The sequence below is a fragment of the Leiobunum rupestre genome, chromosome 10, assembly GCF_980474605.1.
Source record: "Leiobunum rupestre chromosome 10, qqLeiRupe1.1.hap1, whole genome shotgun sequence".
NCBI classification, from domain to species: domain Eukaryota; kingdom Metazoa; phylum Arthropoda; class Arachnida; order Opiliones; family Sclerosomatidae; genus Leiobunum; species Leiobunum rupestre.
In genome coordinates, this window is record NC_143393.1 from 35170661 (window position 1) to 35183593 (window position 12933).

The following is a 12933-nucleotide window of genomic DNA, read 5'->3' on the forward strand; positions in this document are numbered from 1 at the left end:
TTAAATTATCCCATTTATTCGTTTTTAAAAACCTATTCATTATGTGTGATTGAATTTGGGTTTTCAATATATATATATGGCTACAGTTCATTAACATTAATTAAATTTTAGTTTAGATTTGGTTAAATCTGGTCTCAATATTTCGTTTTAGCAAATTTAAAACACATAAAACTATATTTCAGGAATCTGAAACTATATTTCAGGAATCTGAAACTATATTTTGAACATTTGTTACCATATACATCAGACATTTGTAACCAAATGTTTCAGACATTTGTGACCAAATATTTCATACATTTGTAACCAAATATTTCAGACGTTTGTAACCAAATATTTCAGACATTTGGAACCAAATATTTCAGACGTTTGTAACCAAATATTTCAGACATTTGGAACCAAATATTTCAGACATTTGGAACCAAATATTTCAGACATTTGTAACCAAATATATCAGACATTTGGAATCAAATATTTCGGACATTTTTAACCAAATATTTCGGACCAAATATATCAGAAATTTGTAACCAAATATATCAGAAATTTGTAACCAAATATATCAGAAATTTGTAACCAAATATATCAGAAATTTGTAACCAAATATATCAGAAATTTGTAACCAAATATATCAGAAATTTGTAACCAAATATATCAGAAATATGTAACCAAATATATCAGAAATTTGTAACCAAATATATCATAAATTTGTAACCAAATATATCAAACATTTGTAATCATATATATAAAACACCTGGAATTAAATTTCAGACATTTGTAACCATGTATATCAGACACCTGGAATTAAATTTCAGACATTTCAAACAGCTACCCCAAATTTTCGGTCAAACGAAATATTACCATTTGCAGCACAATTCGAACAAAACCCTTTTTCTTTTGTTTAAAACTTCTCGCAAAATTTCAATTCTAACCCCTTCGAGTAATTTTAACTTAGCCAAGCCAAACTTAATTTAGCAACGCGAACAAGACTGTCCGGATAGAGACGCCTACAACTGAAGTCGTTTTCGACTTAATAGCCCTTAAGACATCCCCCAACTTCCCTTTGTGATAAAAAAATTACTAAAGTTCTAAAAACGACGTAATATAGAAAATATACCTCTCTCTTTAACAAATTCAAATCGTGAAATTTGTCCAACATTTCTTTCTCCAGCGTCGACAATTTCAGTCCCACGTCTTCCGGCGGTGGTGACGTCGAAGAGCTCGAGTACCCTGCGAAGTAAGAAACCACCGTGTAAAAATCCAGAAAAGAGCTCGTCAAAAAGATATGTAAAGGAGAATGGAAAAGGCTTAAAAAGCGAGGCCTGCTGTATGTAATTTCTTTTTGGAATTCCAGGCTACGATGTAGTCGTAGCAACCGTAAAGAATGGCGAAAGAGCAGCCGAACTGCCTATCCGATAAAGGCTATAGAACCTTATTGGTTCCAAAACGACACGCTTCTTTGACTGCCTCGGAAAAGTTTCCACATTCTATTTTTTACTAGCGACTCTCAATTTTTTTATTCTTTTGGTTTTTCCATCTCTTTAAATCGGAAAGGATATCGTAATACCGTTGGCCTCAGTCTATAAATGTACTCTATCTTTCCCTACTTTAACTATTCTTAGAATAAGAAATAAGTCTTCAGTTATTTCTACGTGAAGTCCGCGAACGTAACTATACGGAGTTTCGAAAAGGATTATTTTTGAAATCGGCTTTGACGTATGGTTAAGTGTACTCGTTTGGAAACTGGAGGTTTCTTTATATAAAGCGGAGTCAAAAGTAGTAAAAATTACCCCGTAAGTATGACGGAGTGCCCTTAATACTACCAGAAGTTAGTAATATATATTTTACCAGAGAAATTTGCCAATTTTGCGTACGAGATTCTCAAAGTGATTTCCGAAATCAGCAATTTGGTTTAAGATTACATATCACAATTTTCGTGTTTATTTCTGGTTATTTAGGCTTATTTCGAGATCTTGGAACTGATTTTCGGGATTTTCAAGTTGATTCCAAGATTTCTCTAAAGTGTACGGGATTTTTACGAATGTCGGACAACTTGTGCATATTGCATTTGTTAGTTCGCATATAGTGGAAAAATATTAGTTTGACCAGAAGTTTAAAAAATCTTTCGAGAGAAGGTAAGTTTATTCGCATGCTCCGGTTGGGTAGAAAATTAATGCGTGGCGAAGACCGTCATGCAGTGGCGTAAAAAGCGCCCCCGGGGGCCCCGAGAACTATAGGGCCCCCAAACGTTTATGATTAAAATCGGTGCTATTTAAAAGGACTCCGAGTCGTTTTTCGCGGGGGGGCCCGGAGTTCCTAGTTACGCCACTGCCGTCATGTATTGAGATTCTATACTCAGTTGCAGGTTAAGAAAGGCAAAATATCTAGTGCATTTCGCGGATAGCTTCTAGCACGAATTTCCGGTAAAACGTCGGCAGGAATCTTGAATTTGGTCTGTTTAAGGTTGAATTTCTAAGTGTTATATAATTTTGGGAAATACCGTCTACCTATGGAGTTATATTTCAAAGTGATAATTAATTAATTAACCTAGATAAGATTTAATAATAATTTATTTTTAGTACTACAAGTGAGGCATACCTAAAAATATCCGTTTGGCTAGTCCAGGGTAAGTATAGAACGGGTAATCCCGAGCTTACCACGTTGACGTACAGAAACGTACGATTTGATGATTGTTTAGGAGCATAATACTAAAAATACGCTATAATGAAGCGTAAAAATAAAAACCTACATTAAATATTTATTGATAACTTTAAAATTTACGCAATATAAATTTCTTAAATGGATTTTTATAATAAGCGTAGGAACCTTCAGAAATTCAACAGAAAATAGACGAAATTCACTATTTACGCCGAAGACTTACCGGAAATTGGTGCTAGTATCTTTCCGCCCAATCTACTAAATATTTTGAATTCTAAACTTGCAACTGAATATAACGGTTTACCCCCATTTCGCCCAAAATAGTTCTCCCAATTCAAGTTTCTCCCAATCCCATTTCTCCCAATCCTATTTGTCCCAATCCCATTTGTCCCAAAATAGTTATCCCAAATCCCATTTGTCCCAAAATAGTTATCCCAAATCCCATTTGTCCCAAAATTACACTTGGTATATATTACACGAAATAAGTCCAAGTAATTCTTTATATTACTACAATTAGGATATGCCTACTAACCTAACCTAACCTAACCTAACCTAACCGCGCAATTACCATATATTTGGAAAATAATGATTGGGAGAAAGGGGAATCCATATTTTTGGGAATTACACTAGGTATATATTACATGAAATAAGTCCAAGTAATTCTTTATATTACTAAAATTAGGATATGCCTACTAACCTAACCTAACCTAACCTACCTAACCGCGCAATTACCATATATTTGGAAAATAATGATTGGGAGAAAGGGAAATCCATATTTTTGGGAATATTGATCGTTGGGAGAAATGGGAATCAATTTTTTTGGGAAACTTGATCGTTGGGAGAAATGGGAATCAATTTTTTTGGGAAACTTGATCGTTGGGAAAAATGGGAATACATATTTTTGGGTTAAATGAACTCCGGTTCGGAGAAATGGAATTGGGACAAATGGGACACCATGTTTTTGGGAGAACTGATAACTTTGGGAGAAGGTAAAATGGGTTAAATGGGAACATACCAATATAACGACTCCCTTGGGTTTCGTGGATTTTTGATCATTTAAAAATGATTTCGTGAAGTAAAACTAGAATCAAGACACTACCATTCTGTTCGGATCAAATTGACCATTCTATAAAATCCGAGCTTGGCAAAGACTCTAAAGCTATTGCTGTAGGATTGGCAACTTTCATTATTCTTTGGTTTTAAGAAATTGGCTTATGTTCCGTCCTCACTCAGGCTAGACATATTAAGCCCCAAATAGGACAGAACCGGTCTACCGTTGGAAATTATGGCTGTTTTATTTAATTTAATTTAGTTTTTCACTCGAAGATCTATTTGGTCCGAGTTTCACGTCATTTTGTTTGCTCGAATACTTATCGGTAGGAGTTATTTGTAAGTTTTTAAATTTCTTCAAATTTGTTTAGGGTTTAGCTTTTTTATTGCTCTTCATAATGGACTAATCTACTTATTCGCAAATTTTATCATCCTAGACACATTACATTTATTTAGCTTGATCAACCAACCACCCAGTGTTGCATGTTTGCCAGATAAAAAATAATAATGAGCCACCCTGGTTCATGAAAAATTGGGCCAAACCTTCAGCCACTCTATATACAAAAGTAAATAATCACATAAGTAGTATTTTACAGAATGGTCTATTGGAATGAAGTCGATTAAATTTTGGATTGTAATTTTGATCAATGTCGAATTGGAATCGGGCAATTTTAAAATATAATTTTCGAAGCCAAATATTTAAATACAAACAATCCGATGGTACTTACGAGGAAACTACACGAGGAGATCTTATGTTAACATGAAATTTCACCAAGGGAAAAGTTGCAATGGGCATTAGTTTTGCCATGGCAACCGAAAATGTTTTTGACAACACGGTATGTATATTTTCCCATTGAAAATATCATGGGAATCTGAGCACTTCTAAGGGTCCCCCCTGTGAAAAATTAAAAAAAAAAGATCAAATTTAAATAAATTTTATGATATTTTGATGAATTTTGGTCAATTTGATAAAAATATATAAAAATTGATCAGAATTGGTAAAAATGGAGAAAAGCGAAATGTGAAGATAAAAAAGTTGATAATAAGTGAATTTTATCGAAATTAATAAAATGGAATCAAGTTGTTCGAATTTGATCAAAATTAACAATTTTAATTAGAATTAATATCATTATTTTTCATGTTACTTGAAAAACCCTTAAGGGAAATGTCTCCATAGGCAACCGTTTGGCCCTGGCAACCAAAAATGTTTTTGACAACACAAAATGGAAATTTTCCCATTGAAAATAACATGGGAATCTGACCAATTTTAAGGGTACCCCACAGTAAAAAATGTAAATTTTTTAAAATGCTAAAAATTTAAAAAATAAATAAAAAAATAATGAAAAAGTTCGAAATTGATTAAAATGTTTACAGGGGGTACCTTTAAAATTTGTCAGATTCCCATGTTATTTTCAATGGGAAAATATACATACTGTTTTGTCAAAAACCTTTTCGGTTGCCATGGCAAAACTAATGTCCACTGCAACTTTTCCCTTGGTGAAATTCCATATTACCATAAGTTCTACACACCCACTTAGTTACAACAAAATCGGTGATTATCACCTCGGGTAGTCTCCTCGTTAGTGCCATCGGTTACTTCTACCACCCAGCATGTAGGCAGAATTTATAGCCCGGTGTACCGGTAACAAAAAACCACACCACCGGAGGCCTATCATCAGAATGCCCTACGCCAGCATCCACAAGCCCGGACAGGTGACAAAACCAGCATGGGTAGCAGAACCCTACTACTGATGGTCGCACCCTCGACGCAAGCCGCTCAACCCAGCAGAAGGTGCAACAATGGGACGACCAGCCCGCCACTTCGCACACAGCAGTGGGATAGAGAACGGATGCTCTAGCAACTCCGGCCGACACCCCACCTACAGAGGCAGGGAGCCAAGCCCTTTGGAGAGAGCGCCTAAAGGGGAACGGCAGGCACACAGCAGCCCGCATAACCCGGCACAGCTGGCACCGGAGATCCCGGTGGGATCCAAAAGGCCGGGAGATGGGTCCGCCGTGCCCTCATACGGAGGCCCGCAGCCCCACAGCAGGCAACCCAATCCGCCGAGGCGGCCAGTTTGCCCGGCCCCTCTCCATTAGCCTGGGCCGAAGTCGGAGGTTGGAGATAGTGCCCTTTGGACGGAGCTAACATCTCCCAGTGCGCCACCGCCCTTATGGGTTACAAGAGCCGGACCCCGACTCCCGGTAAAGCCACCAGTGATTGCACACTCCAACCCCTTGAGGGCCTCTACCACCCAGCAGAAGTAAAACATGCAAACCCAATCATCACCATTAATTTAAAATTTTCGTTGTTTATTGCGAAAATTCAGTGAACACCATTCACCGCTATAATAACGATTAAATTCGTAACTTATGGTGGAGCCGTTATATTTTAAAATACCTCTTAATTCTTAAGCACCCTGTATGAAAGAGCTGGTCTTTCTAAGATAATTTAAGAATATTGTTATTCGGGGGAAGTCTACATTGTCCATTCCAGTTGCGATTACATTTCGACAACTTTTATCCCGACCGTATTTTAAGCGTATAGCCCATCTTGGAAATGGTCTGGAAATACATATCCATTTTTTTGCAGAGGCCTGTTTTTTTGCGCGGTTGGCAATATGAAATATTGATCCGAGCAAAAGTCTAGACCAATATCGTCTATTTGAGCAGTAAGGCGAAGAGAGTTGAGTGACTTCTTTTTTCCAAGGTAACGTAAAAAGTTTCCAAGTTTCGATAAAACTCCGGAACGCAACTCCATCCTTACGGCAAGACGAATTTAGATGGATACATTACGGAATTTCGCATTACGCGTAGCTAAGCTTTCATCGATCGCGAATCAAGTCTAGAAAAATGTTAATAACGCTCTAGTGTCAAACTGTTTATAAAAGCTACTGAAACCCTCCCCCTTCCTGATCTTTGGCCCCACCCCCGAATTTTCGCGTTAAAAACCAATTAAGCCGGGACCTCCAACCTAGCCCCGCCAAATAGCCTAATCTTAAGGGGAGGGAATATCGCATTTTGGAGGCCTGGCCGAGAGATAAATAATTTATCCCGAAGAAGAGGCGCTGATGGTCATATCGATTGGAAACGATTTTCTTCCTCCGTCTTTTTTTTACAAGGCGTAAACTTTGGACTTCTTTCGTCAACAGCCGAGGAATGGGACAGCGTCTCGCACCCAGTTGAAGTCTTCGGGAATTAATGGGGAGGCTTTTCATCGGTTCATTTAATTCCGCCCCTGAGACGAAGGACGCGACGAGCATCTTCACTCTTTCTTCTTTCCCCGACCATATACGTTATCTCTTATTCTTCGGAGGACCCGACTCTTTGTTTGGGAGCTACTTAGTACCGAGTAAAATCTCGCCTTTCCTTCTGCTTATATACTGTATATAAATTGAAACCCCTTTTGTTCCAATCCCGACTTTAATCACGAAATTGAAAGGGTGGGAGATAAAGGATAGGTTGCGCTTAACATTGTCTTTTTCCCCGCTTGATGTTTTGTTACGGAAGATTCGGGTAATTTGACTAATCAAATTTATGTCCGTTGCGTAATGAAGATATGTCGCGAGCAGGGTACCGTGTGGAGAGGTAGAACCGGAGTGTTATAATCTGATAATTTGTGTTTACTGTTTAGTTGACTATTTTTCTGGCCCTTACTTTTGAGCATGACGTCAATACTACTACACATAGCCTATTAGTATTTTTTTCATAGTGAGTGTAGGGAGCTGTTGGCTCGCGTGGCATGAAGGGCTTGCCACCACCCTCCTACGCATTGTAACCCGGCCACCTGTTTAAAGGAATTAAAAGTCGCTAGATGACTTGGGCCTAAGGTGGTGCTTTGGGTATTAGCCTAGCTGATTATTATTATTATTATTATTATAATAACGGAACATAATAATAGTAATATTATATTAATAGTAATAGTAATAATAAGCTAGGCTAATACTTAAGGCACCAGAATAGGCCCAAGTCAGCTAGCAACTTTTAAATCAGGTGGTTGGGTTAAAATGCGTAGGAGGGTGGTGGAAAACCTTCCATGCCACGCAAACAGCTCTCTACACTCACTATTCTCGTTAGCCTCAACAAATTTTTGTAGAAAAGGCAAAGTGAACAGCTCGAGGGAAAACCCCTCTAACCAGCAGGGATTTAACTTGCAAACTCAACGCTGAAGGAGCTGTTCCGAGATTTCCGGCAAGGCCACAAGCTAGGTTCGAGGGGAGGTGAAAGTGCTAACCAATAAATAATGACATAAATATAATAAATGTACTTACTGGGTGACTGCGAGTTGAAACATTTCCCGTGGATGTTGAAGGAGCTGTTGGGTCTGAATTCCGTGGTGAGGCATTCGAAGGGCAGTATCTGCGGCTGGACAGCGGCCCCGGCGCCACCAGTCAGGGTGGGCGGCCACGCCTGGTGCCTCTGCTGGGGGACGGAGACGGGTATGAGGACCACTTGCTCGAAGGGGTCGTGGAGCCGCTCCGCCTTGACCTCGGACGAACTTTCGGACGATTGCGAGGAATCGATGGCTGGCAGTCGGGCGTGGGCGGACGACGGTCGGCCCGACGCCGACGCCGACTGACCCGTCTTACCACCGCCGCCCAACATCCGGGTCTCCGACCTCCTCCGTCGTCACTCCCGTTTTGTTCTACTCTTTAATCCAAACGCTAGTCGATTTCCTAATTCGAAAATAGATCAATCGGAAAAAATAGTTTTAGCTTCGATGTCGCTAATGTTTTGACCTTTTCCTTCTTGCGCCTAAGAACCTAATGACGCTTCACTTTCGCTTAACGAAACTTTAAGGCTGTTAGTATCCTCTTAAACTCTGTTTACGCTCGTTACGGACACTAATCGTTTGGCGAGTGTCCCTGTCCACCTCAATTAAGAGTCGTGTAAGGATACAGTCTATGGTCTATGGTCCCCTACTCGCTACTGAGGTCGGATACAGTCTATGGTTCCTAAAATTTAAGGCATAGCCAAAAAATTAGAAAACGGTTTAAGTCGGTTTTTAACCAACGAAACTGAGAGAAACTCGCAAGTGATAGTGTTGCGTACAAATTTCATTGGACGAACCTTTTCGCTGATCGTTTTACGGAATGGGGGAAGACAATTTCCGAATTTTTCCGTTCCGAAAACTGTACACAAGGAAATACACGACTTTGGACGGGTTGCGTTCTAATTGTGTGGGGTGCTGTGTTTGTTGCTCCTAGTTGTAAAATATCAACCTATACGTATAACTTTTTAAATTTCTCTCTGGTTAATCCACAAAGTACTTTATTTCGGAAACTTTTCCGCATTTTATTTTTCCGGAAAATTAACAACCCTAAATCAGCTAGGCTAATACCCAAGGCACCACCTTTGGCCTAAGTCGTCAAGCGAAGAACCAGTGCCAGAAGCCCAGAACCAATTACTTTTTCTCATGGTGTGAACGCTGCTATAATTTAACGGCTTTAAACCGTATTTTTTATCGAAATGGTAAAATAAAAGGAGCGAATTTGTAAAACGTATTGTTAGAAAAAAAACTTACGTTCATAAAATTAGCAACTAAGTATTTTTGTTTCTTAACTGCCACGATGCGGAATGCTTAATGGAATTAGTTAGCCATTTCAATTAAAGAAACCGTTTAAAAACTTCACTCTTTTGAGACAAAAATTAACAGAAATCATACTGTTCTAATCAGAATAATATCAAAATTGTAATTTCGTGCTATAAGAGCCCCAATGCACGTTTTGGACTATACTGCAAGGCAGTTTCTTCAAATACTGTCGACGCAGGTGTAAGAAGCGTATCAACCCGCAATGCAGTGCTCGCATAGAGCAAGTTATTTTCTCGTGTTGTAGCCATATAAATGCTTCGAGGAAACCAGAATTTCTATATAACTTGTAGTAGGCCACTGGATAAACCTAAAATCTAATTAAACGCTCTTGTGTACAGGATGTTTCAAAAGGTGGGTTTTGTGCTTGTTGCAGCCTACTTCCAGGGGCTAGTAGGCCACACTTTGAAGCTCTCTGGCGCTCTTTTAACTCATCGTAGGAAAATTAAAAAAAAAACAGGCATACTTCTCGACTCACCCCCTACAACTTCTTAAAATTTTTGCATCACCTTTTGAAACACCCTGTATACGTATCCTATGATGTTTTTGTTACTGTTTTATTATTTTATAGCGATGCTCATACAAAAGCCTTCACTAACTTAAAGCAAATGGCGGCTCCAAAGAAAACTTCTCGGAATGCTTTTAAGTAATAAAATAAAGACCAATTAAAGTATCACCCTCTATCGTAGTCACAGTGCGAAATATATTAATTTTTACCCGACGAAAATCTCTGGCGATTTCTCAGTTAAGCCACAGACCACCTACCCCAAGAGGGACATGTATCGCTGGTAGTTAATTAAATTTTTTATGTCTCGAATGTGATGCGGCTTTTCTAAGAGCGTGCCATCTAGGAGCAACAAACGCAACACCCCAAACAAGGAGAACGCAACCCGTCAAAAGTCGTGGATTTTCTTGTGTACGTTTTTCATTGGCTAGACGCTTTAGCGCCTGCTGCCGCCGGAAGGGGAAAATTCGGAAATTGTCCCCCCCCCCCGGCCGTAAAACGTTCAGCGTAAAGGCTCGTGACGCTCGTCCAATGAAATTCGTACACAACCCTTCGTTAGCGTGTTTAAAGGCTAGCTGCGTTCTCCTTGTGTTTGTTGCTCCTAGGTGCCATCTTCCGGCCAGTAAGGGCAGTTTTAAAGGTACAGTAAAAAAATGTATTATAGAAGATGGCTCACGCACGACTTTTTTATTTTTATTTCGTTAAATAAAGAATTTTCACGCGCTATTTTCTGTTTGCTGTATAAAAAAAAATACGTTTTCGAGTAGTATCCTTTTTATAATCAGCTAGGCTAATACCCAAGGCCCACCTTAGGCCTAAGTCATCGAGCGACTTTTGGCTACCTGGAGTAATATCATAGCTGAACTTGATTTAAATAAATCGTGGATGGGAAATACGAATAAAATGATTGAAAAATTAATTATAAATAGGGTTTTTTTAAGTGCCAACCGCCAAACATTTTAAACTCTTATGTTTTATAGAAAATTATGTGATGACCCTCTTTCTGCAAAATGAAATAAGCTTGTTTTTAATAATAATAATAATATTAATATTCAGCTAGGCTAATTAATACCCAAGGCCTAAATCATCTAGCGAATTTTAATGCCTTTAATTCAGGTGGCCGAGTTAAATCGCCAGCCCTTCATGCCACGCGAGACAACAGCTCCCTACACTCACTATTACCGTTAACCTCAACAAGTTTTTATGGAAGGGGAAAACGAATATCTCGGGGGAAAACCCCTTTAACCAGTAGGGAGAGAACTTACAAACTCTACGCGGAAGGAGTTTTCACCCAGTGTCACAAGCTGGGATCGAGCCCAAATCCTCTTGCAGGCGAAAGTGCTATTCACTCCACCCCAAGCCATTCAAGAGATAATACACTGGGGTGTTAAATAGAGATTAAAGTCAAAATTCTAAATATCCTGTATACCTTATCACAAAAACTAGCTTGTGGATCTTCCCGAAAATCGAGAATTCGGCTAATACGGTCGAAATAACCGTTAAAAAACCATTTTCAGCCAATCCTATTGTGGTCGGGTTATGTAATTACCTTAGATAGGAAACGCGGCTAAGGCGATTAACTATCGAAAGTATTTGATTAAAACGCCATTAAGTATTTATCTCCATAATCCCATCATTTAGTAGACGGAAAAACGTCCGCTATTTTAAGGCCATTGCATGATGCACGGGTCCCGCCCCTAAAAGCCATCTTCTCCCTGCACCCCGCCTGTTTGAACGTACACTTACTTTCTCTTCGTACTTATACGCGGGCCGCACTTTCTCTTCGCGAGCCCCGATTAACTCTCACCTGATATTTATCGAATTTGGGTCACATACACGCTATAACCATCTTCTCCGGCCAGCCCATCACGAGACGATGAATTTAATAGCGGGCCTCGATTGTAACCGAAAACTTGTCGACATCTTAAAGGTCTATAGCGACCAAAGGGAGTTCGAACCATTAGCGTCGGTATAAAGGAAAGGGGGGCCATTAGAATTTAATGACGTATTTTGGCCCTAGTAACCCTTCGAGAAAAGAAAGAGTACTGAGGAAAATGGGCGAGTCCCTTCGTCATTTTTACGTCCTAGAAACACGCCTAGATCCTTTATAAAAATAGACTCTCGAATAGAAACGCTAAGTGTAAGATCCCCCTTCTATCCCAGGGCTTTACGGTTTACGTTCCAAACAAGTCGGCCGAGGAGAAATGTCACTATCGGCTGTATAATATCAAGAATTTATTTAATAGTTGATTTTATAAAATAAAAAGTAGTTTTGCCAAACTTGTTAAAATGTTACAAGACTCAGCTTTATTAGTATATTCTTCGCACGCAGTGGCGTAGCTAGGGGAGGGAGGTGGCTAGGGTGGCCCGCACTGGGTGCCACCCGTTTGGGGCCGTTTTGGGGGTGACACCCAACCGCACGTGAAAAAAATAAAATTTTACATAAACTAGAGAAATTCGAAAAAAGTTTTTTACACGTTTTGACTAGTAAGTAGCGCATTATGATACCCGCAACGGGTGCCACCCATGCTATCTACGCCACTGTTCGCACGAGCGACTTGCACGCGCGCTAGAAAAAGCTATATTCCTCGGGCGACTGTAGCACGCGCTAGTAGACTTGTAAAAGTAAGAGACTGTGACGTAAGAGCAGCATTTGAACAAGAAGGCCACATTACTTTATAAAAAGAACTATTCTCTCCTCGCTCGTCGCGTCATTGGCATACGTCATAGCTAAGCTCCGCCTTAAAACGGCCGCCATTACATTTTACTACGTCACAAATCAAGAGGCAAACACCACGTGACTATATTATCTTTGAGAAAATAATCACGTAACCACCATCGGCGTTTTAATGTCATGGCCAACCAAAACTCGTTACCATGGCAACAAAATAGTCCACACCCACGTGCAAGCTACGAATTGTATTTAGGGATAATGACAATGTTGAGACGATTAGCGGGTATCACTGTCTAGTTTTCACCCGTCACGAGAAGGGGCAAGGAAAAACGTAAGATTTAGGGAAACGAATGAGATACAGGTTCCTATTTGATTGGCTGGTAGACCGCCAGGTGCACTGGGAGAAACGTTAAAATTCGCCTCAACATAATCGTAATCCCTAATTATAAATAAATACATTCT

General features: G+C 39.5%; 1 protein-coding gene across 7 annotated transcripts in view; it reads right to left on the reverse strand.

The window, feature by feature from the left end:
- The window catches only part of LOC149925516 (uncharacterized), a 60990-nt gene that overhangs the window by 38540 nt on the left and 9517 nt on the right, over positions 1 to 12933 (reverse strand). For all 7 annotated transcript variants that reach the window (XR_016476977.1, XR_016476978.1, XM_090160754.1 and 4 more), the window contains exons 2-3: positions 7974 to 8378; positions 1112 to 1224 (exon numbers count right to left, since the gene is read on the reverse strand). Coding sequence is in view for 5 of the 7 variants with exons in the window: in XM_090160754.1 (XP_090016880.1) it covers positions 1112 to 1224; positions 7974 to 8307 (447 nt within the window). In the remaining 2 variants the exon portion in view is untranslated. The remainder of the gene's footprint in view (positions 1 to 1111; positions 1225 to 7973; positions 8379 to 12933) is intronic.